Here is a 25887-nt window from a genome sequence, read left to right as displayed (position 1 = left end):
GATCTTTGTGCCTCACAGCCTGAGAGAAAGCTTTACTGCGATTAGTCTGCGTTCCTGAGTCTCCTGCGTTCCTGTGTCTCCTGCGTTCCTGTGTCCCTCCGTGTTCCTGTGTTTCCTGAGCTCCTCTGTGTTTCCGTATACCTGTGTTCCTCCGTGCTGCTGTACCGTGTTCCCGTACCCCCTGCTTGGACCTCCTGTTGCTGACCTCGGATTGTACCCTGACGTTGCATCTCTGCCGCCTGCCTTGACCCTGAGCCTGGACTTTGACCACGAGATTGTTTGCCGTTCTTGTACCTCTACCTTGGCCGCCACTGCAGACAAGTCACGCCTGAGGAACGACCTGGTGGTACCACGCCGCAGCTTGTCTAACCCGCTTTGCGGCGGGCTCTGGTGAAAACCGGGTACCACTTAGACTCCGGTCCCAGGTAGTGGCTGAGTCATCGTCTGCAGTGGTCCAGTGGATCCACAACCTGCAAGCCTGACAGTAAGATCCGGCCATGGATCCCGCTGAGGTTCCGTCTCCCAGTCGGCCCGATCTTGCTACGATTGTGATGCATCAATCTCGGCAGATTGCCGCACAGCGTGAGCAGCTGGAGCAAGTCACCGCCATGCTGCAACAGTTGCTAACTACTCAGCATCAGCAACAGGTCCCTGAAGCTGTTCCTGCAACCCATGCTACTCCAGCCGTCCTTCCCGCTACCGAACCCAGGTTACGTCTTTCTATGCCTGGCAAGTATGACGGGGATCCCAAGTTATGCAGGGGCTTCATCACCCAGTGTTCTCTACACATAGAGCTCATGCCGTCCCAATTCGTCACGGAGCGTTCCAAGGTGGCATTTATCCTCAGTCTCCTCTCTGGGAAAGCCCTGGCCTGGGCTACTCCGCTTTGGGACAGAGACGACCCAGTCACTGCTACACTTTCGGCATTTCTGACAGAATTCCGGTCTGTTTTTGAAGAACCAGCACGGGCCTCCTCTGCTGAGACTGCATTGTTGAATCTGCATCAGGGCAATTCATCTGTTGGAGAGTACGCTGTGCAGTTCCGTACCCTGGCCTCAGAGCTCTCTTGGAACGACGCGGCCCTGTCCGCAGCTTTCAAAAAGGGGCTCTCCTCCCATGTTAAAGACGCTCTTGCCGCTCGTGATCTGCCGTCCACTCTGAGTGGTCTAATCTCTCTGGCCACCCGGATAGACGTGCGATTTAGAGAGCGTGCCGAAGAGTCTCTCCTCGAGCAGCCTCAAGCTCGTCCAAGACGTCTTCCTCGCCTGGCTCCAGTCTTCCAGAGGCCGCTCCAGTCACCGGTTGTACCGTCTGTTGAAGAGCCTATGGAGGTGGACAGAACCAGACTCTCTTCCCAGGAGCGCAACAGAAGACGACAGGGAGATCTCTGCCTCTATTGTGCCAGTCCTGAGCATTTCATCAGGATGTGTCCTGTCCGTCCCCAACGTTCGGGAAATGCCACCACCTAGGGTTCTTGGGAGAAGCGTCCCTAGGTGTGTGTGAAGCTTCTCCACGTTTGACCATTCCGGTGTTCCTCAGCGTTGGTACGAGCAGCCAGTTCCAAGTGTCTGCCTTCTTGGACTCCGCAGGAAATTTTGTGGATGCTGCACTGGTCTCGCAGCATCACATTCCAGTGGTCCGCCTCGACAAGCCTCTGGTCATCTCTTCGGTCAGTGGTCAGATCCTCTCTGATCCAGTCCGGTACCGCACGGAACCCCTGTGTCTGCAAGTTGGTGCCCTGCATATGGAGAGACTGTCTTTCCACGTACTACCCCGCTCCACTTCCTCCGTCCTATTGGGACTTCCGTGGCTGCAGAGACATGCACCTGTTCTTAACTGGCAGACTGGGGAGGTTCTTCGCTGGGGTTCTGGATGCCAGTCCCGTTGTCTCAGGGCTCTTCGTCCAGTTGCTACTATACCTTCCTCCTTGTCTCTCAAGTCTCTGAAGGGTCTTCCCGCTGCTTATCTGGACTATGCTGATGTCTTCTCTGAAAAGCAAGCGGAGACCTTGCCACCGCATCGTCCATACAATTGCCCTATTGAACTGCTGCCAGGAACTTCTCCGCCTCGAGGTCGAGTTTACCCGCTCTCCGTGCCTGAAACTGCGGCCATGTCGGCCTACATCAAGGAGAATCTACAGAAGGGGTTCATCCGCAAGTCCTCTTCTCCTGCCGGTGCCGGCTTCTTCTTTGTGGCCAAGAAAGATGGTTCTCTTCGTCCCTGCATTGACTATCGGGGGCTCAATAAGGTGACAATAAAGAACCGGTATCCTTTGCCGTTAATCACGGAACTCTTTGACCGCCTTCGTGGAGCTAAAGTTTTCTCTAAATTGGACCTGAGAGGGGCCTATAATCTTATCCGCATCCGGGAGGGCGATGAATGGAAGACCGCCTTTAACACCCGAGACGGGCACTTTGAGTACCTGGTCATGCCCTTTGGACTGTGTAATGCGCCTGCAGTTTTTCAGGAATTCGTGAACGACATTTTCAGAGACCTGCTATACACCTGTGTCGTTGTTTACTTAGATGACATCTTGGTCTTCTCTCCTGATCTGGAGTCTCATCAAATGCATGTACGGCAAGTTCTTAGGCGCCTAAGAGCCAATCGCCTCTATGCTAAACTGGAGAAGTGCCAATTCCATCAGAAGAGCCTTCCATTTCTAGGATACATAATCTCCGATAAAGGCCTACAGATGGATCCAACCAAGTTGTCTGCGGTACTTCAGTGGCCTCGCGCAGTGGGACTTCGTGCCATACAGAGATTCCTTGGTTTCGCTAATTATTACCGGCAATTCATTCCTCACTTCTCTTCCCTCGTATCTCCCATTGTGGCTCTAACTAAAAAAGGTGCTGATCCCAGACACTGGTCTCCAGTTGCGGAGGAAGCATTCTCTAGACTGAAGTCTGCCTTCGCCTCTGCTCCTGTTCTGACGCGACCAGATTTAGAGAAACCCTTCCAACTTGAGGTTGACGCCTCCTCCGTGGGTGCTGGAGCTGTGCTCACTCAGAAAGGGCCCAAAGGCCGAACACTTACCTGTGGCTTCTTTTCCAGAACCTTCTCTGCGGCTGAGAGGAACTACTCCATAGGAGATCGGGAACTCCTGGCTATTAAACTCGCCTTGGAAGAGTGGCGCTATCTTCTGGAAGGAGCTCGTCACCCGGTCAGTGTATATTCTGACCACAAGAACCTCCTGTACTTCCAGAATGCTCAACGTCTCAATCCAAGACAAGCCCGCTGGTCCCTTTTCTTTTCACGTTTTAATTTTTTGATCCATTTTCGTCCAGCTGAGAAGAACATCAAGGCAGATGCCCTCTCACGTGCCTCTGATGTTATTGGGGAAGAACCGGCTCCTCGGCATATCATCCCTCCGGAACGGCTGGTTGTGGCTGCTCCAGTAGACCTTCGGCAGCTCCCTCCTGGCAAGACGTATGTCCGACCTGCTCTTCGGAAGAAGATCTTGACTTGGGGACATTGTTCTCGTGTGGCCGGGCATCCTGGGGTGCAGCGCTCCTTAGCCCTCATTTCTCGTTACTATTGGTGGCCGAGTCTGGTCCAAGACGTACGGGATTTTGTGGCTTCCTGCATCTCTTGTGCTCGTAATAAACCATCACGCCTCAAACCTGCCGGTCTCCTGATGCCGTTGCCGATACCCAGTTGCCCATGGTCTCACGTGGCCATGGACTTTGTCACGGACCTTCCCTGTTCCTCTGGGAATACTGTAATCTGGGTGGTAACTGATCGGTTCTCCAAAATGTCTCATTTTGTTCCGCTGCCAGGTCTTCCGTCTGCTCCTCGCCTTGCCAGTCTGTTCTTCACTCACATCTTCCGGCTTCATGGTCTTCCCCGGCACATAGTATCTGACCGTGGTGTTCAGTTTGTTTCCCGGTTCTGGCGTTCTCTGTGCAGTCAACTCCAGGTGAAATTGGACTTTTCCTCAGCGTATCACCCTCAGTCGAATGGACAAGTCGAGAGGGTTAATCAGACCTTAGGTTGTTATCTCCGTCATTTTGTCTCTGCCAGACAGGATGACTGGTCCACTCTGCTCCCATGGGCTGAGTTCTCCTTCAACTCCCTGAACTCTGAGTCTGCCGGTGCCACTCCTTTCTTCATTGTCTATGGGAGACATCCACGACCACCTCTTCCTCTCTCCGTGTCTGCTGACGTTCCTGCTGTGGAAGAGTTGGTAGAAGACCTCAAAACTATCTGGGAACAGACTCGTCAGTCTTTACTTCTGGCATCCGCCCGTTCAAAAACTCAAGCGGACAAGAAACGCAGGCCTCCTCCCATATTCTCTCCAGGTGACAAAGTGTGGCTGTCATCCAAGTATGTCCGTTTGAAGATTCCCAGTTACAAGCTGGGTCCACGTTTTTGGGACCGTTCGAAGTGTTACAGCGCATTAATCCAGTGGCGTATAAACTCCGCCTTCCTCCTACTATGCGCATCCCAAATTCTTTCCACGTATCTCTGCTGAAACCTGTCATTCTGAATCGCTTCTCCCGACACGTTCCTCCCCCCACTCCAGTGGCGGACTCCACCAACACCTACGAGGTAAAGGAGATCCTGGACATGAAGATGGTAAGGGGGAAGCGGTTCTTCTTGGTTGACTGGAAGGGATTTGGGCCAGAAGAGAGGTCGTGGGAGCCTGAGGACAATATATTGGATCGTGATCTCCTGCAGAAATTTCTCCAGCCCAGAAGGAGGGGGAGGCCGAAGAGGGGGGGTACTGTCACGGGTGGTTCACCCGTGCTGCCCAGCCCCCGCCAGCGCGCCGCCAGCGCGTCTCACCTGGCCCGGCTCCCGGCTTCCTTTCTTCCGCGGTCCGCGCGCGTCCCCGACTGCTAGGGCGCGCGCGCGGCTCCTTCTCAAGATTTAAAGGGCCAGCGCGCCATTAATTGGCGCTGGCCATATTGCCAAATCTATGTAAGCCTGCCTCTTCCTGCAAGCCCTGCCGGATCTTTGTGCCTCACAGCCTGAGAGAAAGCTTTACTGCGATTAGTCTGCGTTCCTGAGTCTCCTGCGTTCCTGTGTCTCCTGCGTTCCTGTGTCCCTCCGTGTTCCTGTGTTTCCTGAGCTCCTCTGTGTTTCCGTATACCTGTGTTCCTCCGTGCTGCTGTACCGTGTTCCCGTACCCCATGCTTGGACCTCCTGTTGCTGACCTCGGATTGTACCCTGACGTTGCATCTCTGCCGCCTGCCTTGACCCTGAGCCTGGACTTTGACCACGAGATTGTTTGCCGTTCTTGTACCTCTACCTTGGCCGCCACTGCAGACAAGTCACGCCTGAGGAACGACCTGGTGGTACCACGCCGCAGCTTGTCTAACCCGCTTTGCGGCGGGCTCTGGTGAAAACCGGGTACCACTTAGACTCCGGTCCCAGGTAGTGGCTGAGTCATCATCTGCAGTGGTCCAGTGGATCCACAACCCGCAAGCCTGACACAGCTTTTAACTTCACAATGTAATAAAGTGGGTTTCCATTTAATGACAACAAGGAAAGTGAGTACATTATAAAATTGTAGAACTGTTCATTATGTCCTAATTTAATACCTATAAATAGACAAAACATACAGTAGCTCCGGTTTGCTTGTACAGACTTTCCAATTTAATCATACTTGGCTAACAGAAATATTTAATGGGGTTCTCCAGTAAAATGATATTCATAGGACATGTCATCAATATTAGATCCTGCCAACCAGCTATTTCTGGCAGCCTCCTAAAACTCAGCTCCTATTCATGGGAAGCTTAAATCTTAGTTATTATTGTGGCAAGGGTCCGATTCCAAAACAGCTGTTGGACAAGGTTTGGGAATGACAGACTGCCATCTATCTGACAATGTTGACCTATTGTATGGATTGGTCATCAATATTATTTTAATAGAAAACCCATTTAATGTTTAAAAATGATGTATCCTCTAAATATGTTTATATAATATATCAGTGGACTTACATGAAAGGCAAATTGTCCAGAGAAATCATACATTCCACAAGAATGCATTAGGCTTAGGGTATTTCTCACGGCTTCTGCGCTCAAAACCCGCTCTCCTGTGATGGGACAGATGCCACCATTAGCCAGAGTGGCGGCTATCACACTCCCGGACTGACACGTTACCTCAATGGAGCACAACTAGATAGAGAAGAAATGTACATTAAGGGTATACTAATGGCACATAGTACACTGTAAAAGTCTGGGAATACAAAATAGACTTTCATCTAAACATGTGGTCCTGAATTTGTGCAGAAGCCATACTACTAGAAGCCAAAATATTATTATCATGTTATGCTTTGTGACTAGGAGGTTTACAAAGACAAGTTATTAATTAGACATATTTACCAAGAGAGCGCTCTTCTTGTGAATACACCAGACTTATAAACTATATGTAAACTGCATTCTTTCTATCCTGCTGGTATTTAAAATCTTTATAGATCCTCATAAATTCTGGGAGATTCAGCATTACATAGAAAAAAAAAACTTTTATTGTTTAATAGACAACCAGCAACCAGTGGTCATCCAGGGGACGGTCATTGAGGCAATGAAGTCCTATAAGTACTTGGGTGTCCTCAACAATAAGCTGGAGTGGGCAGAGAACATAAATGCACTTCACAGGTAGGGTCAGAGCAGGCTATACCTGCTGAGGAGGCCAAGCCACCTTCTATGATGCAGTCTGCTGGGGAAGCACTATCTCAGCTAAGGAGAGGAGCAGACTGGACAAACTGATCAGGAAAGCCAGGTCTGTACTGGGGGGTCCTCATGACACAGTGCAGGTGGTAGCTGGGAGGAGGATACTGTGTAAGGTGAAACCTGTTCTGGAGAATAACTACCATCCCATGCATGTGACTGTGGTGGCATTGGGGAGCACCTTCAGTGACCGACTAAAGGGAAAGGGAGCATTATCGGAAATCATTCCTCCCCGCTGCGACCAGGCTGTTCTACCAACAAGGCCCAAATGGAAGTAACCTTTGCCCCCCACCTAACCAGTCCCGGCAGGTCCCATCCACAGACTAAATACCAAACTACCGATCATTGCTTGTCTTCTTTTTCTGTACTCTCTCTGCTGCTGTAATGTTGTGAATTTCCCCACTGTGGGACTAAAAAAGGATTATCTTATCTTATCTTTAGTGAATCACAAGGATGAAGAAGAGTCATACTGGTCTGACCTCTCATTGCTTGACTTATGTTGCATAGGACAAGTACAGCATTATATAAAAAAAATAATAATAATAAATTATAGACTACCTTCAGCAACTGCCACTTAGACTTCTGGTGTTTGCTTACCTGGAAGTAAAGATCCAGAGCAGATACCATGTCAGCTCCTTCTGGGAAACACTAGAAATAAAACAAAGAACATTTTTAAAACAGTATAAGGGGGTACAAAACAGTAGAAGGAATTCTGAAGTGTTTACAAAGTGAACTTGAGTTACTTTAAGTAAATACTTTACTGTCAGTATGGGAGCAGGAGATTGGTAAGGTAAGTGCAACTTTTATTACTATATATCATTATAAAAAATGTAATGGGGCTAGAAAGTTCCTATATGATTTTTATCATAGAAATTGGAGGAATATTAAAAATCTAGGCCCAAATAACTTCACAAACACTCAGTGATGCCCGGAACAAGATGACCATTATGCCTCTTGCCCAGTGTTATGTAGGTTATTGTAATAGTCCCATTCCGGGGACAAGAATGTCCCATCTAATCAATGCTGTGACATCCTTGTTTATAGAGTTATTATGATTTCTTTGCAGACACCTGGCTTTGATGTCCTTATGTACCATGCAGCCAATACCTTTTTCTCTTTCAGGTAATATCCAATAGCGTAGTTACGGTCTCCGGTCTCCTTTTCTGACTGAAAGCTGCAAAACAGAGGACACATTTAGTATGAATTAAAATGTCTTAAACTTTAAAAATCCATATACTGTCACAAACAATGCAGTGAAAAGGTTTTGGGTTTTTGGTCACTCCGTGCAACTTCTTTTCACACCCAGCCATGACCGTTTGCACATTATATGACCCTTTGATGCAGCTCTAGTAGCCAAGTGCTGTGTCTAAAAAAAAATAGGTGCCACAGCACCAAGATATGTTTTGTTCTTGCCCCCAACCAGATTAGCCAACCCTTCCAACTTGGCAGCTGAAATCCACTTAACTCTTTATGTACCCTTTCTGCACGGTGGTCACAGCACAGTTACATCTGGTTGACGTCCGATATGATTTTTCGTGGTAAGAATGGAGTGAAATCTTCTGTATTATTCAGCAGTGTCTCCTGAACACACGGATGCTATAAGAATACTTTAACACTCGGAGCTGCATTTTTTTCCCGCAACCTTCCTTGTTTAACTATAAACTGATAAACGGCACCTTTTGGTATTAAAATGATTTCCTGACAGGGAACGTATGGCAGCCTGTGTCATAAAGTTAAAGTGATTTTAGAGGAGCCTGCGAGCTCATGGCTTCCAGCTTTCAAATTGAACCTGCCATGCATTTTTGACATCATGCAATGTCATCATCTAGACAATGCCCATGCCATGTAAATGGTTTATCACACATATACAGTGACCTTCAACCATCTAGCTCTGCTGTTTATAACTGCCTTGATGAGGAGCATATAGTGGAACCCCTTAGAGACTAATGTGGAAAATCCGGGTCTAGGTAAAGGGCGGTCTGTTCCAAAAGGTCAACTAGCAACCATAGTTGTACCTGTTTTTATGAGAATATTTTGCAGTCATTTCTGTGAGGCTTGAGCTTGAGTGGACGCATTACTTGAGTGGAAAAAATAGAGGGGTCCTGAATAAAGGAAACCATCCATAAAATCCATAAAGCCGGACCTAGACTAGCCTTCGGGTTTCTACAGTTGGGACCCCTGTGAGTCCAGCAGGGGAAGTGCATGTCACCCTCACATTACTTCACACAGTTATTCAGCATACAGCATCTAAACAATCCTATGCATTATCTGTAACAATTTGGAATACCTCTTGGGGCCAGAGAGAGCTCGTCACAATAATTTGGCCATGCTACATGTCTTCCCCTGCTTATGCTCCTTTGTGCATGCTGCTGTGTTTCTAAACCTTTTGGATAAAAAAGCCCTTGACCTGGCTGTCAATCGACCTGACCAATCACTGGTTCCAGGGTAATACTGGAGTAAGAGCAGCACTTCTCTACTGCCATCTCATGGCCCGCTATACAAAAAGATTTCTAAATGATCACCACAAAAGCTGGTGTTATTTTAGACTAAATGTTTGGCACAGCATATTAGAAGATACATGCAAATAAGTTTTCCAGAAAGGGCCAAGGAAAACCATGGCTCCTTTGCTAGCTTACCTTTTAAGGCAGCCCCCTTACCATCAAGTATGACTTTCAGGTAGCCTAATGACAACCATCGTGCTGTCTTACTTACTAGGTAACAAAAGAGTTGTGGTTCTCATTGTCCCGTACTGGACAACGTATTCGCATATTTCCCAGAATCCCCAGTGGAGCATCAATTGGTATAAGTCTCCACACACGTGAAAGGTGGCCTTAATTAGCAAAGTCTCCATAAGGAGAACTCTTACTCCATGATCCTAGAAGGATACATGATACATTCTGACAGAGAAACACAAGTATATACAGATAAGCACCACAACAATATGGCAGTATGTTTGTGTAAGACTTTGTGACAGGATAATTACAGTAGGACATGCGAGCCCTCCACACTTGACTCTGGCGCCCAGACTGATACATCAGTTGTCCTTACGTTGCATTGCTGAAGCCAATGAATTCGTTTCCTGCCATCCTTTTCAAAAACTGCATGATCTTGAGAACAGAAAGAAAGAGAACTTAAGCAGAATCTGTAATGCAGAGACAATTGAGGACACCACATATTGTTTTGTATATTCCAATCCAACATTCAGTAGGTTTTGGTAATCTTTAGCTTTGGTTTCCCTATGTATATGGAACACTGGTCTAAACTAAGGGAACTCTATAAAGTTTTCTGACTTACCTGAATATTTAGAATTGCAAAGTGTCAGGGTACACCAAACCCTCATTACATGGAAATAATATGTAAGAGCGGTTTGTAATGTGTAAACTGTATAGGTAAAGTGTCTTGCAGTTTGACTCTAATAAATGGGGTAGTGAGAAAGATAAAGTTTCTATAATATAGAACATGCACAAGCAGAGTTTGTCCTAATTTGAAGAGGATACTTGTGCTTATCACCATGCTTCAGAGGATGTGTCACTGCCCACTTGAATAATTTAATGATGTATCCATTAACATAACCATATATCTTACTCTAGTTTCGAGATGTCCCTCCACAGCTCCTCATGCCCATGTACATGCACAAGGAGCACAGCCAAGCATGCATTTGCCCTATAAAGGAAGAGGAAGATAAACTGCTACCCAATCCATCTTACCGGGGGCGTAACTACAGAGGTAGCAACCATAGCAGCTGCTATGGGGCCCCGGCATCCAACCTGACACACTAAAGAATGGAAAATGTGTGCCATTATACACATATTACGTCAGGGCCAGGACGAGGGCTAGGCGATGGTAGCCTACTGCACTATCTATGCCTCCCATCCTGGGGCGCCGTTCCCACCCCTAGTAGCGATCAGCAATATGCATATATTGGTGGGGGGGGCGTATAAGGGGAGCAGGGGTAGCAGGGATAATTGGTCCCTGCTGTTTTATAAATCATGTATCATAAATTGCACATGACGGTGATCCGCTGTAGGTAACTGGCTGCTATCAACCTTCATTTTGCAATTGTACTAAGCTGGAAGTTGTCTGCTGTACTGAAGATTGGGCGCTTTGAGGACAAGTTTACATGTCTTGTCATTTTAATGGATGATGACATTCATCATCTCCTTGTATGGAGATGTTTCTCATACAAGTTTGCTGGCTCCAAACTGGTGACTGCAAGAAGCAAGATCAATAATATTCTGTGTGAAGACACCAAGGCACAGTAACAAATATGTAAAAAATAATTAACCATCTGTATGAGTAATGTATAGACCCCATGTCCAGTAACTGCAATGATTTGGAGGGAAGAGCACAATTCTAGTGTGATTCTGGTCATTTATCTATGCTGACAGTATGACCTTAGTATCCTGTATGAATATTCATATAAATTGAAGTAAGTATATACCACTCAATAATGAAGGCGACTTCTCATTTAGCGAACAATATCTTGACCCTGGTTATGAATACTGAAACCTGTGTGTAGCACATAAATTGTCTGATTTTTCTCTGACTCAAAGAAAATACAAGATACTTACGTAATCAAACTTTTCAGCCTTGTTAGCCCCCTGCTAAATAGGACAATAAAACTCATGTTATTATTTTAAAATGTGTCATCACTTCTTCCATTCACAAAGCAATGGTCACCACAATTCAATTATTGCTATTTTTGGCTCAATTATAAATATATATTTGTTCTATGTGATTTTCTTCCTTTAACCCGCTCTACAACAGTGTTCTGAATTATTCTACATATCTTTCATATAAAAAGTCAATTATATGATGTCACATACTGCATCAATAACTGCAGAGGCTATTGGGGCGTGTACTAGCCTTAGCTCCCAGTGCCCAGCCAGACTAGTATACGCCCCAGTAGCCTCTGCAGTTAAATTACATATTACTAAAATAAAGTTTTTAACAAGATGGGTTAGGTTCAGGATGATTAAATTACAATTTATGGCTGAGTCAGGCAGGAGGAATCTACCATCAGATACACTTCTAATGGTAGATTTCTCACCGTAGGTTTCCTTTGAATGGGTTGCCTGGGTTTTATGGGTTTGTTTCTAAAAAATATCAATGAGCGTATACTTTCCCCTCTCCGGAGCTCCGGGGAAGCATGTGCCACCTGTCACCGCTGGCATTTGCTTGGTGTCTTCTGTGTCTGTACCTAGACATATTATGGAATTGCCTTGCACTGTATGAAAATCCCTGAATAAAAGGCTGAACTTTCTGTGACTTCCGCTAGACCACCATTTCTTTCTTTGCATTCAATTAACACCGTCACGTGTGGATCCAAGTGACGCTCAGAAGTGGCCCTTGAGATTTTCAATGAATCAGTGTTGATACTTCTTTTTTAGGAACTTTGCTATATATTGTATACAAGCATGCATCACCTCTTAGTCTCTGTATACAAACGGAGACATGCGGCACCATGCTGGACTGAAGCCCCGGAGAGGGGTGAGTATTTGCTGTGAATACTGGCCCACTTGAGATATTGCCTTAGATAAGACAAGCCAGGCTATTAATGATGTATTGTATACAGAACAGCACAGCAGTCAGCGTTTAAAGCTTTACATAAGGCTTATTGCATTAGTATAAGTACTTTATGTACAGATTCTTTTCTAGGAACTTTGCTATATATTGTATACTGGGGCTCAGCATTGATGTCCAATTGACAATGTACTTACTTACTACAACCTGCAACTGCTGCTACAGCAAATACACATCTGTTGACACTGCATCACATCTTAGTCTCTGTATACAAACAGAGACATGCGGCACCATGCTGGACTGCAGTCCCGGAGAGGGGTGAGTATTTGCTCTATTTTTATACCCTAAGCCCAGACAACTCCTTGAAAGTGCGAGTTACTGAAGAATGGTACATTCAAACACAGAGAAAAAATCATTTAAAATATATACTAAAATATAATCTACTTGAATACAGTAATAAGCAATAAACTTATACTGTGAATACTGGCCCACTTGAGATATTGCCTTAGACAAGACAAGCCAGGCTATTAATGATGTATTGTATACAGAACAGCACAGCAGTCAGCGTTTAAAGCTTTACATAAGGATTATTGCATTAGTATAAGTACTTTATGTACAGATTTGATATACACTTTATAATAGTGTACAATACTGTTCATATAAATGTATTCACTTATAATTAAAACATCTATCCAATACATATTTACTTTTCACAATATAGTCAGTCAACATACCCATGTCCTGTTTGGTTAGCTATGGAAGAAAAAGTAATTTACTTACATTGATCAATGAACAATTGACAATCGCTCCTGCATTCACCAAAGGGTTGTGGGGTTTTTCTAATAAAAAGAATACATATCAGATTCTGATTACAGGCGATTGTAATGGCGTGCCACCCTTGATATAACATATCAACTTAAATTCTTCTTCTTTTAAAACCTTTTTTTTTCCTTACTAAGCTTTATGGAAACAATAGAATAAAAAAAACCATAACATTAAAATCAGCTAGGAATGTAAAAGATAAACATTGTGGTGTTGTATTCAAATTATAAGCCTTGCATCTTCAGTTCTCCATATCAGTAGAACTTTCTCTGAAAGCAACTCATTTTTGCAGAGATGTGTTGCTAATACCTAACAAGAGTTGTGGAACTGAGACATTATCAAAACATCGATAACCAGTAAAATGGTGGGAAAAGGAAGGCAAGGGAAACCATGGGATGAAACTTGGAGCAAATTCGGTGACAGCGTAGAATAAAAATTCTATTGTAATGTTGTGTAACCACCAGAAAAAATTGATGTACCGTAATATGGGAGAGGCCTCCTAGAAAGGGTCTATAATGGAAGGAGTTGTATGGAAGCTGAACGTCATAAACTGACAACCACAGACAGCAGCCTCTTTCATTTTGCTAGAAAATGGGAAGCTGTGTCCCACAAAAGGAGAAGAAATTCTTGCCAGAAATAGCCACTTTATTTTCTCTTTGTTGTCGTAAAGAGCTCATTTTTACATAAAGACGTGGAACAAATCAGTTCAAGTCAGATAAAATAACAGTAGATTGGTTTATCGAACCCTTTCACTTTAAAGGGGTCGAGTGAAAGTTGAACATGGGAGATACTGTATAAGTTAGTGAGATACTTAATAGCATGGAATGACATTAAGCAAGCTAACTACAAAGTAGATTTTTTCAGGAAGGTCACACTCAAATGTTATGAACTCGATTGTTAAGGTACACCTTGACGGGTAACACAGGTCATGTGAGAGAGCAATAAACCATAAATATCTGAACTGCTCACTAACGTACTGAGCCGGTTTTGTTCAGACAGGGTTTGGATTTTCTCATTAACTGCACTTGGTTTGAGCTCCCTGCAGCTAGAATGAACGTGGTGTAATTGATATGTATATTCAGTTTAAAGCCGTTGTGACTTTTTGAGGGTTATAATTAGCACAGTGATGTATACGATGTCTTCTATGAAGAAACCACTGACAGCCCTAGACACCAATTTAGTATTGCAAAACTCGCCTTTTGTCTCCTTGCTTATTTTACTGTAGACTGTAATCCCATGAGGGCCTCTCTCCTACCATACCAGTTCAGTCATTTACTCATTCAGCCATGTTTATCATACTTTTATATATATAAATTTACTGATATACAGTGTCATGAAACACATGGCACTCTGGGAGAACACACCTTATCTAATCCAGATTTTCAGATTTTCAGTTCACCAATGCAAACCAATTTTTCAATTCTTAAATGATTATATAATAGTAAATAGACAATAAGAATGTAAAATCATTGAGCCATTCAGACATTACTGAATGTCCCAATTACATATATCTTGTATGCCTTCTAAATAACTGCGGGACAAGCTCACATGTTAAATAACTCACTGATTTAAAGTAAAGATCCTGTCCCAATGGCTGCAAATGGAGAGTCATGTGATCATATCTCTCCATAATCAATTGCCCTTCTAGGACCTTAAAGCATAACTGTAAATTTATAATGATTTTACCAAATTATTATGTGATTCCCCCTTTGAAAACAAAGTTATGGTATTTTCTGTTTTGTTCTGTTCTCAAAAATCTTTCTCACCAGAGGTAGAGTGGGCAGAGACTAATGTCTGTCAGTCTATGCCCTCAGGCTGAGGCCAGTTAGCTTGCCCCCAAATCCCATGATGCCTTGTGTTCTCTCTCAAAGTAATTTAGCATTAAATCCATTTAGTTTTCCATAAGCAAATTCACTAAACTCTGCACAATGCACATACAGGATGTATATGGTGACTAGCCTGGCAGCTTCCATCACATGGAGGAATATAGCATATCTGCACAAAACTGATACTGCCGATGACAAGGTGGGGGGAGGGCTGTAGCATAAGTTGCAAAGAGAGACAGTTTTGTAGAATCACAGACTGGGATGAAGGGAACAGGGGAGACCTTGTACCTCACTATTCTGTACAGGAGACATCTGTGACCACTGTCTGGAACACATCCAGTTCTGCTACAAACACAGAGAGAGCTCTGTAACATGACCTCCTCCTCTGTAAGCAGCCCCTCCCCTCCCATGAAACCAACATATAAACAAACTACGGACTCCATGGCTTGTCAACACAGGCAGGGGAAGCAGCCATTGCAGCACTGGGATAATCTGAGGGGAATGTATAGCAAGGAAACAGCTACAACTAGGTAACAAAGATAATAGGCAAAGTTGTTTTACATCCCAAGACCTATTTATTTGTGGAAAAAAACCTCCACAGTTACTCTTTAATAATAAATAATACAAGCTTAAGGTCCCGGAAGGGCAATTGGTCACGTATAATTGGTGTTACATAACCCTCCATCTTTGGCCATTTTATGGACAATAAAGGCAGATGATGATGTAATAGAATTCTAAAGTAGGAAAATTACATTGGAACAAATTAAAAAGTAATATTTTTTTCAGAATGTCTGGATTTACATATTATTACATATCCTCAAAATGGTTACTGATGGCAATCTGTATGCACCCAAAATAGTGTCTCTTTTATACAGCAATAATATGGTTTGGTTGGAGTTTGGTTGCATTTCCTCTTTGGTATGGTGGGTACTGACAGATAGGGATCCCACTACTAGAAATGTCCTTTGAGCAACAATTCACCTTCCCTTTCTTTGATGAGCAGTCTAAAGAAGGCTGAACAGTTAAGTCACTTTAGAAAAGCTCTTACCTTGAAAGTTCAGTGACAGCTTGTTAAAGCGAAGACCACTGGGCTCTTTACCCACATATTGATGGACATAGTTTGTTCCCAGGTCATTCACAGCAATGGCATACTTTAGTGGCTTTACACATGATTGTAGGCATAATGGGACATCCGTGTCTCCTACTGAGTATCTTAATGCAGAAAACATAGTTTGTTAGAACTAGAACATGTGCATGAAATAAATCCTATACAGGCAGTCTACTTCTTAAGGCCACCCTAGTTAAAGACGGACCCCTCTGCCCACTGTGACCTGTGGTGAAGCTCTCTGGATACATTACTTTAGTGCCAGGCTGCAATGATCCGCTGTAAGGTGCCTGTAATGAAGCTTTATTGATAACCCTTGGTACCATTACAGCAAACTATTTTGAGAATTCAATGGGGCAAAAAAAAAAAATTGTCTGGAGCTTCCATATAAAAAAATACAGTTCCGAATTACATACAAATTCTACTTAAGAACAAACCTAAAGAACCTATCTTGTATGTAACTCAGGGACTGCCTGTATTTATTATTACAATATCATACAAACCAAGGGATCATTTTGGAAAAATAACAGTAGTTACCAGAGGGAGATTCATTATGCCTTCTCCGCCAGTTTTCTGACAGAGAAGGCTCATGTATCTCTCCCTCCTGGCCAATTTTTTGGCTTCCCAGAGGTGGGGTGGAGGTGGAGAGCAAGCATTAGGCACAGGGGCGGAAAACCGGCAAAGACTATGGCAAAAAACTGGTCTACAGGTCCGAACTTCTAGAGTTTGTCCCTGATCTTCTAAAAGGCCGGAACCTTTTAGTGGATATGTGCACCGAAGCACCAGCGGGGGGAACCTTAAGACTGGTGTTCAAAACGCCAGTGTCCCCCCAATGTATTGAAAATTGTTTAAATACTATTTTCCAACACTCTATTGACAATCAGAAATTGCAGCATGCTATAGTATTGTATCCTTCTTGATACTTGATGCAGGGTCAGTCTGTGGTGCCCAGAGCCCACCAGTTTAATTTGTTCAGGCAGACATTATTAAGCTACATGCAAATAACCTTCTATTTCTATACTCACCTCTGTCCATCCACTGTGCAGAGAGATACACCCCAGTGGTCAGGGCTCACTTTAGCAAGTTGTGGAATATAATTTGCTACCTATAAAAAAACAATCAGAAATATGAACAAGTTGTGCAGTAAGTTACATTAGCACAACACTTAATTGCACCTATCTATACATGTGCCCTTTTCTACAGTTAGAGATTGGTTTTGGTTGTATCATTATAGTGATAAATTGTTTCCCAATTCAGATTCAGGCTTCCATTCAATAGTCATGAATGTCAAAACATGTTTAAGTCTTTAAAAAAAAGAAAAAATTGTTTTTCTTCAAAAGTGATCCAATCTGAATTGGGAAGCTATTTTTCACTATAATGAGACAACTCTGTAAAGTGATACGATCTTGTATCAGTTTACTTCCCATTATATTAGTTTACATCCCATGTAGTGCACCATTGTTTGTCTCTCTCTAGAGTGTCTACTTTCTGCAAAGTCACATACAGGTCAAGCTGTCAAGAGACAAAAGGCAAAAACCTCTCTTAAGTCACCAGTTTGGGATACACACTGATTGATAAACTCTTATTTGCTCATTCAGGGAGATAAAAACTAATCTACCATTGTCTTTTTACACAGCTTAAAGGGAACCTATCACCTGTGACTAGGCAGGTTGTAGAAGCCCATCACACCTGCACTGCAAAGATATCATACTGCCTTCTCTAAACATTTGCATTATAATATAATTCTGTGTTCTAACTTACCTTGCACCCTGACGGAATCCTCTGTGTAGTCCCAGGGGTTGGGTTTTGGTTTGGATGCATTAAAAAAAAAACACATGAATTTTCTGTGCTGCAGACTCCTCAGTTCTCAGACCACACCTTTGTGCTCCTGTAAAGCTTAACTGCCTGTGTGTATTCATACCTTTGTGTGGATTTTATCAACAGCAAGATTGTGAAAAATATATTCCAATTTTTAAAGAAGACCTTTCAGGGTGATTTGGGACACTTAACCACCCACAGGTCCTTATGGACCGATACATTAGTGTTCCAAATCACCAAGTTCCTATGTGCCTGCTATTATATAAAAAAAATAAAATAATAATAATAATAATAATATATATATATATATATATATATATATATATATACCTACCTCAGTCTGGTGCTCCCCGCATACTAGCCGTCATACTACACCCAGGCCTCACTGCACATGCATCGTACTTACAGCACTCACGCGACAAAGCCAGGGTGTGCAGGCGCAGGGAGCAAAAGAGATGGGTCATATGCATCTCATCAAACCCATCTCTAGGTAAGTATATAGGTTTTATTTTTGTAAGTGGGCAATTAGGGACGTGGTAAAGGGCAATTTGGAACACTAAACCACCAATCCATAAGGACCTGTGGGTGGTTTAATGTCCCAAATTGCCCTGACAGGTCCTCTTTAAGGGAGTCTCCTCAAAATGTTGTTTTCCATTCAAATTGCTCTTGTGTCCCCCCTTCCTTACTGTAATATATAACATGAAGCCTACTGTAGCTCTTACTCATCGGGGAGGAGATTTGTACAGAGATCTCCCACATTAGTTAACTTCAGTGCAACAAGTCTACCTACAGTCCTGTTATATAAACATTTTTTGGCATTCCTACTGCTATTTAAAGAAAATCCAACACCAACATTCATCATGATAAACCAAGGACACTTACTTATAGATGAACGGACCATGAATGTGGTAATCTTCTCATATTTGTTATCCATGGCCTCCTTTATTCTAAAATCAGCTTATGGTGGGACTTTCCAGAGCCCCTCAGGACTGTAACAGCTTTACAGGCTGTTACAATGAGCAGAGAAGATCTCCCCCCTCTCCTGGGATTTCCTGCTGCTGCTCAATCACACAGACAGAGGGATGAGGGTGAGAGTAGTGGGAGGGGAACACATGCTTTGCTCATTGTAACAGCCTATGAAGCTTCAGTTCTGAGGGGCTCTGGTAAGCCCTTCCAACTCATTAGCATAATTTTAAAAGCTGATTTCAGAAGAAAAGGAGGCCATCGATAACAATTATAACAAGAAAACCACAGTCACGGTGCCTGAATCTATAAGCATGTGTCAATGGTTCATACATGTTTGATTTTTACGGTAGATTTCCTTAAAAAAAAGCACACACAAAACTATGAATACACAGCTCTCTAGGGCTGCTATCTAACACTGTCTGCAGCTTTGTATGGTGATAACTACTGGTAGACTTCCTGTAAGAGAATGATTTGTCAGTAACCAGGCTTTGTGTGACTTTTGAAGTTGGCAAAGGTTCATTTGCTGTTTCTCCCATTGTGGATTGTTTATCATTGTTTTTAAGACATGAACAAGATATCAGTACAATTCTGTACACAGATTGTAGCTTATTAATACGTGAGTATTTTATAGCCTAGTGGTTCACTCCCAAATCAAGACAAGAATGTAATCTTATCTGCTGATAACCTCGTTTGGTACCATGTAATCTACAGCTAAATACTACAGGCAAATATTTTCTTGTTTTAATCGTAGGAGGAAGCAATACATTTTACAGCAATAAAACATAAGAATTAAGTTTGCAAAGTAAGGATAATAAAAAAACTGCATTATTTTAGATATTATCCTTACTGCTCCAATCAATCTATGTCTCTGGTAGATGTTATTTTTAAGGCCATGAAAAGTCAACATTTCTGTAAAAAGTAGTAACACACTAATCTTTAAAAGTGCTTTTACCACTAAAAGACATTTATCCCATCTCTGAAGAATAGGGAATAAGTGGCTCAACGCTGGTGGTCAGACCACTGGGATCTACAGTGAGCACAAAAATATTAGTCCTCGTATTTGAATGGAGTGCAGTTTCCACCTATGGTGCATTAACTTCTATAAAAAAAATGTATTCTAAGGCTTCTGTGTATCAAGATAAAAATAAAAAAAGACAGCTGGTATTTGGAGGATCTTAAAATTAGGTAAATACAATTTTAGATCTCAAGGGCAAAATAAAAAACTACATCTCTACAGGTCTCAGGATGTTACATGTCAATGTTCATGACAGTAAAGTTTAAAAAAAATATTGTATTGTTGCTTTTAGAACATACTTTCTAAAAAGAACATGGTAGAATGGCCTAGGTTTGCAAACTTGCATAAAAGAGGGTGTATTTTCTTTTTTTTTCAGATCCTCTGCTGTCTTGGAAGTCCCATATAAATGAATGGAGCGCAGGTCAAACATGCACACCAGTTACCAGTACATTGTTTGGGTCACATAAAAAAGACCCGTCAGGGACCCTAAACCACCTAAACGTCTACATGAACCTGTGATTTAGATACATATACATTAACTTGTATATAAGCCATGTATAGCTGCAATAAAAACAAACTTTTATACTTACCTGGATTTGACTCCAATGGGAGCACATCAGAGCATCCAGCTTTGGCACTCCCTCTCACATTCTGGAAGAATATACCTACGGCGCTTGCGCAGTAAAGCCAGGGTGCACTACACCGGGTTCACTAGCCACAATGCACAGGCGCCAGGGGCTTGGGAGGAAGGTAAGTATAATTTTTTTTTTTTTTAAACGACCATGTAAGGGGCAGTTTGGTCAATTTGGGACACTAAACCACCAGTCCATAAGTTCATAAGGTGGGTGATTTATTGTCCCAAATTGTGCTGACAGGTTCTCTTTACACATTCTGTAATTTTCCACAACTCTATATAGATGTTTGATTTGTTAATGTCATACACCGTATATATGTGATACCTTTTTCAAGTGTAACAAATTCTCACCTCTCCTTCTTTTATACTGCGGATGTTCTCATACAGCCGGTTTATATTTAATGTGAACTGCTCAAAATCTGGAATAACAAGCTTCCTACACACAACCTGAGTCAATAGAACAATGTTACTCTGAACACATCTATAGGACAAAATAGAGAAAAAAAATATTTAAGCGTTAGTTGAACAGGAGTTGCAGAAGCTTGCGCCACGCCACTGAATCACAGCGGTCAGATAGGTTTATTTTTGTTATTCTTACACAAAGTTGCATTCAAGTTGGGCAACCTCTTTTGGTATTTGGAATAACATTTTGGACAGTTGTTATGTCTATTGCCAGGTCATTGCTTTGGCTCAGAATACGCATTTTCCCTCATATTTCTTTTTTACAATTTATTGAGGTTAAAATATTACTTTTAATTGATGATTTGTTTATATACTTAGGTTTATAGAAGATTACTTCTGAAAGATCTCTAAGTCCATCGATGCTCCTAGCATTGACTCTTGTACTGTATGATTCAGCATGTCCATACAGTCCTTCAGTCGAGGGTCCGTTGCAAGCAGTCCATTTGCTTTCAGCGTCTGTAATGAAGAAAACGAAGTCAGATATTTAAATGAAGAAGAAACACACTGTAATCATTCACTGTTTATATTTTGAGGACCTGAATGAGTCCTGTATAAATTTATAGTTGAATAGAGATAAATGAGAAGAAATAAATGCAATCAGAATATTTCTCCTAATGATGTCTGATCTGCAGGTGGCATGGTATAGAGCAGAAGGAGCTGAATATATGGTTGCATGGCTTTGTGGAATAAGATTATTTGTCACTTGTGTGTCACTGCTGTGCATTATGATCCTCGGAGTCTCTGGGAACTCCTAGTGAGTTGCTGATCTATCTCTCTATGGACATTGGTCTTAGAAATCTTTTCCTGCAAAATGATGTATGTCAATCTGTTGCTCATCATGTTCAATGTAATGGATTCAGTTGATTGTAAATAGAGCTGAGCAGTCCTAGGCAATTTGGATGGAGATGCCATTTTCACCATGTATATGGAGTAGGTCACCCTATTACTTTCTGTAACCTTGGCACTGATTCTCTCCCTAGCATTTCTGTATTAAGATTTATGCCTGGCTGCTTGCAGCTCCATATCACATTTTTCTTCAACTGCCTCGCATATGATGAAATTTTCTTAATGAACTGGCTAAGCCATTCATGTCCTCCAAGGTCCATGAGTAAAGCGATGAAGATGAAATCTTTTCATTCAGCCAGTACCACAGCGACATTGCAACTCACCATGAGTCATGTTTCAGTCTTAAATAGTCAAATCTCAAAAATCCATTTATTAAGGGCTCAGATTGTAAAGGTAAAGCTGGATAACTTCTTTTTAACTGTAATATGTTTTCAACAATGTAATAATACTTGGGCATACAGTACTTTGGTTTTGAAAATGTGTAAAATGTTCTTTACTGTAAGGCTTATAGACTATACACTGCACAGATTTAGGAAACTTGCTGTTATACATGATCAATGAATGGACTGCTGACACAGAGAAAGTGAGTCCTGAGACTAAACCACCTTCTCAGCTGTCCCTTTCCTGACCTACCCTAAATGGTAGGCAACTGGTCAACTGTCAACTTTCCTTCCCTGCACCAAAGTGCAAACACGGAGACAAAGATAAAACAAAACAAAATAGAGAGGAATAGTTGCCAAATGTAGGCCAAAACCAAGAGGGCAATGCAGTACAAAATCAATAGACAATCAGATGGACAATAGTGTTCAAAGATAACAGAATACAGATGACAGAATAAACACAGCAAGCCAAGCTGTATGAGACTATAGCAGGCAAAGAGCACAGATACACAAACCCTTATATAAGAAGCATAGTCCCGATCTGGAAAGTAATTTGATGAGTTCTCTGATATGAGACAGGGTGGAAATGAGAATGGGGAGAGATTATGTCAATCACTGCAGGTTAACTGTTCATGAACCAAAAGCAGAGTTTGCAGGAGACAGATGGAGGTGGCGCAAATCAATCAAGGCTGCAAGGAAAAGGAACACACTAATATTCAGACTAGCAAAGGACAGAACAAAACAAACTGACACTATCAGCGCATCTGCAGCCATATTTTACAGGAAGAGGATGACACTTGCACAGATGTAACAATTTCACTTTGAATATTCAAATCTGGGAATTCATAATTCAGCTACAGTCAAATGTGACTGTATGTGAATGCGACTTCCAGCAGGAAGAAGTATAGATTTCCTAAAAAACTGCATTAGGCTGCTACTGAATCCCTCAGGAATGTCTCCACTCGACAATTTGCAATGATTTCCACCACAACAGAAAATAGCTGTTTACAGCGAGTTTCTGCTGCGGCTCTTAGCTGCGATTTCCCGGTAGTATGGGGCACAGTTCAATCATTTAATTCTCTACTTAGAAACCACAGTAATAATTGTCATTTTCACTGTAAATGACTTTTAGAGGGAGTCTTCCAGCCCCTGATGTTCTGGTGCCAGTGAGAGTTTGCCAATCAAGGCGGCCTTGCAGGTGTGTGGAGACGTATAGCCATTGATGCTCCACTAGTGAAATTTGGGAAATATGCAAATAAGTTTTCAATGATGGTAAAAAGAAGACCGGCTTTTTTGCTTCCTTGTAAGGCAGTCCCCTTAACATCAAGCATGACTTTCTGGAAGCCTAATGACATGATGTGGTATTAAAGCCAACACAATAAATATTTCTATAAATAGTGCACATTCTCCACATACCTCAGCCACATTCTCAACATACCCTTAAGTTCAGAAATTGTTAAAAATATTATGCAAATTATTTACTTGTTATCACTCATGTGGCACTATTTAAAGAATGTTGGGGAGTGATGGTTGATTTCAATGCCTTCATCCCCCAAAAAAGAGATGTGCACTAGAGTATAAAGCAGTGAGTGACACTACCTAAACTTGCAATAATTATGTGGTATATATGATCAACATTTGCTGGGGTGCATAGGGATTTCAGAGAGTGTAATGCTCAGTCCATTAGTAACTATCACAAAAACTCACCTTCCAGTCATTGAATTATGTTCTTCTATGCCAGATGTACCACGCCTGCTCCTTTGTCATATGTAAATGAGCAGATTATTTTTTATTGGGAGGGTAAAAGAGAGTTTGAAGCATTCTCTCAAGCCAGAAGAAGCACAATTCTGTGCGAGACGGACATTCTCAGCCAATTATCCGCCCTGCACTGTCCTCCCTCCATGCACCATTTTTTGGTTTTATGTTAATATACACAAAAAGAAGAACATAATTCAATAACTGATACGTAAGTGCCATTCTTTCAATACTGCATTATTCCCACTTTGAAAAAAGTTTTGGCATACAACCCTTGGAGATCATCAACCTTTCTGGAAATATGACAAAACACATTATAGCAAGGCAATGCATCTGAACCTTTCCCATGAGTAACGCACCAGCAGTGATCTCAGTGTGTACTTCTGTTATTCCTCATGCCACCTTGTTTGCAGGTGAGGGCATGGAAGACATTATGGGGGAGATTTATCAACGCTACTATGCAGGGCCGGATTAAGGTTGGTGGGGGCCCCTGGGCGCAAAATCTGGTGGAGGCCCCCACTAAGTGCAGCGTACACACACGTCCTCCTGCTTCCTTTCCACTATCCCAGCAGTAACACAGCTACATACAGCTACCTCGTCCCCAGTAACACCGCTACATACAGCCACCTCACCCCAATAACACATCTACATACAGCCGCCTCGCCCCCAGTAACACAGCTACATACAGCCACCTCGTCCCCAGTAACACACCTACATACAGCCACCTCGTCCCCAGTAACACAGCTACATACAGCCACCTCGTCCCCAGTAACACCGCTACATACAGCCACCTCACCCCAGTAACACATCTACATACAGCCGCCTCGCCCCCCATTAAAACAGCTACATACAGCCGCCTTATCCCCAGTAACACAGCTACATACAGCCGCATCACCCCAGTAACAAAGCTACATACAGCTGCCTCATCCCCAGTAGCACAGCTACATACAGCCGCCTCACCCCAGTAACACAGCTACATACAGCCTCGCCCCCAGTAACACAGCTACATACAGCCGCCTCATCCCCAGTAACACCGCTACATACAGCCGCCTCACCCCCAGTTACAAAGCTACATACAGCTGCTTCATCCCTAGTAACACAGCTACATACAGCCGCCTCATCCCCAGTAATACCGCTACATAAGCCGCCTCGTCCCCAGTAACACAGCTACATACAGCCACCTCGCCCCAGTAACAAAGCTACATACAGCCGCTTCGTCCGCAGTAACACAGCTACATACAGCCGACTCACCCCAGTAACACAGCTACATACAGCCGCCTCACCCCAATAACACATCTACATATAGCCACCTCATCCCCAGTAACGCCGCTATATACAACCGACTCACCCCAGTAACAGAGCTACATAGAGCCGCTTTATCCCCAGTAACACAGCTACATACAGCCGCCTCCCCCCAGTAACACAGCTACATACAACCGCCTCATCCCCAGTAACACATCTACATACACCCGCCTCACCCCCAGTAACACAGCTACATACAGCCGCCTCACCCCCAGTAACACAGCTACATACAGCCACCTCATCTCCAGTAACACAGCTACATACAGCCGTCTCATCCCTAGTAACACAGCTACATACAGCCGCCCCATCCCCAGTAACACAGCTACATACCGCCGCCTCACCCCAGTAACACAGCTACATACAGCCAACTCACCCCCAGTAACACAGCTACATACAGTTGAGCATGGCGGGGGAGCCGGAGGCGGTGTTGAGCGGGGAGCGAGCGGAGCAGGGAGCGAGTGGAGCAGGGAGCCGGCGGCTGTGTTGAGCCGGGAGTGAGCGGAGCGGGGGGCGAGCGCGGTTGCTTGTTTAGGCGGGCCTAGAAGCGGTCACCTGTGCCGGAGGGGGGGAAGAGTGGCGGCGCGCGGCTCCCCATGCAGCAGGATGAGTGGACGGGCAGTTTATGAAGGGGCTGGATCGCTGGGAGGCGCTCACCTACGCCCTATGCGGCGCTCGGCTCATGAGGGGGGCATGGAGGTGCGATCCCCGCCTATGATCCGGCCCTGCTACTATGCCAGTTTTTGGTGTAGAAGCACTGATATA

General features: G+C 43.4%; 1 protein-coding gene across 6 annotated transcripts in view; it reads right to left on the bottom strand.

The window, feature by feature from the left end:
• GLS2 (glutaminase 2) overlaps nt 1–25887 on the bottom strand; it is a 55416-nt gene that overhangs the window by 17578 nt on the left and 11951 nt on the right. For 4 of the 6 annotated variants that reach the window (XR_011853092.1, XM_072135011.1, XM_072135013.1 and 1 more), the window contains 10 exons: nt 21177–21298; nt 20732–20861; nt 16973–17052; nt 15891–16054; nt 12975–13033; nt 11243–11275; nt 9720–9778; nt 7779–7845; nt 7269–7319; nt 5943–6119 (listed from right to left, as the gene is read on the bottom strand). Coding sequence is in view for 5 of the 6 variants with exons in the window: in XM_072135011.1 (XP_071991112.1) it covers nt 5943–6119; nt 7269–7319; nt 7779–7845; nt 9720–9778; nt 11243–11275; nt 12975–13033; nt 15891–16054; nt 16973–17052; nt 20732–20861; nt 21177–21298 (942 nt within the window). In the remaining variant the exon portion in view is untranslated. Of the gene's footprint in view, nt 1–5942; nt 6120–7268; nt 7320–7778; nt 7846–9719; nt 9779–11242; nt 11276–12974; nt 13034–15890; nt 16055–16972; nt 17053–17708; nt 17990–20731; nt 20862–21176; nt 21299–25887 lie in introns of those variants that run through there. The other 2 variants (XM_072135012.1, XM_072135015.1) reach the window with 2 other exon arrangements.

The sequence above is a fragment of the Engystomops pustulosus genome, chromosome 2 (genome assembly GCF_040894005.1).
Source record: "Engystomops pustulosus chromosome 2, aEngPut4.maternal, whole genome shotgun sequence".
NCBI lineage: Eukaryota > Metazoa > Chordata > Amphibia > Anura > Leptodactylidae > Engystomops > Engystomops pustulosus.
This window is presented reverse-complemented; position numbering and strand designations above follow the sequence as displayed.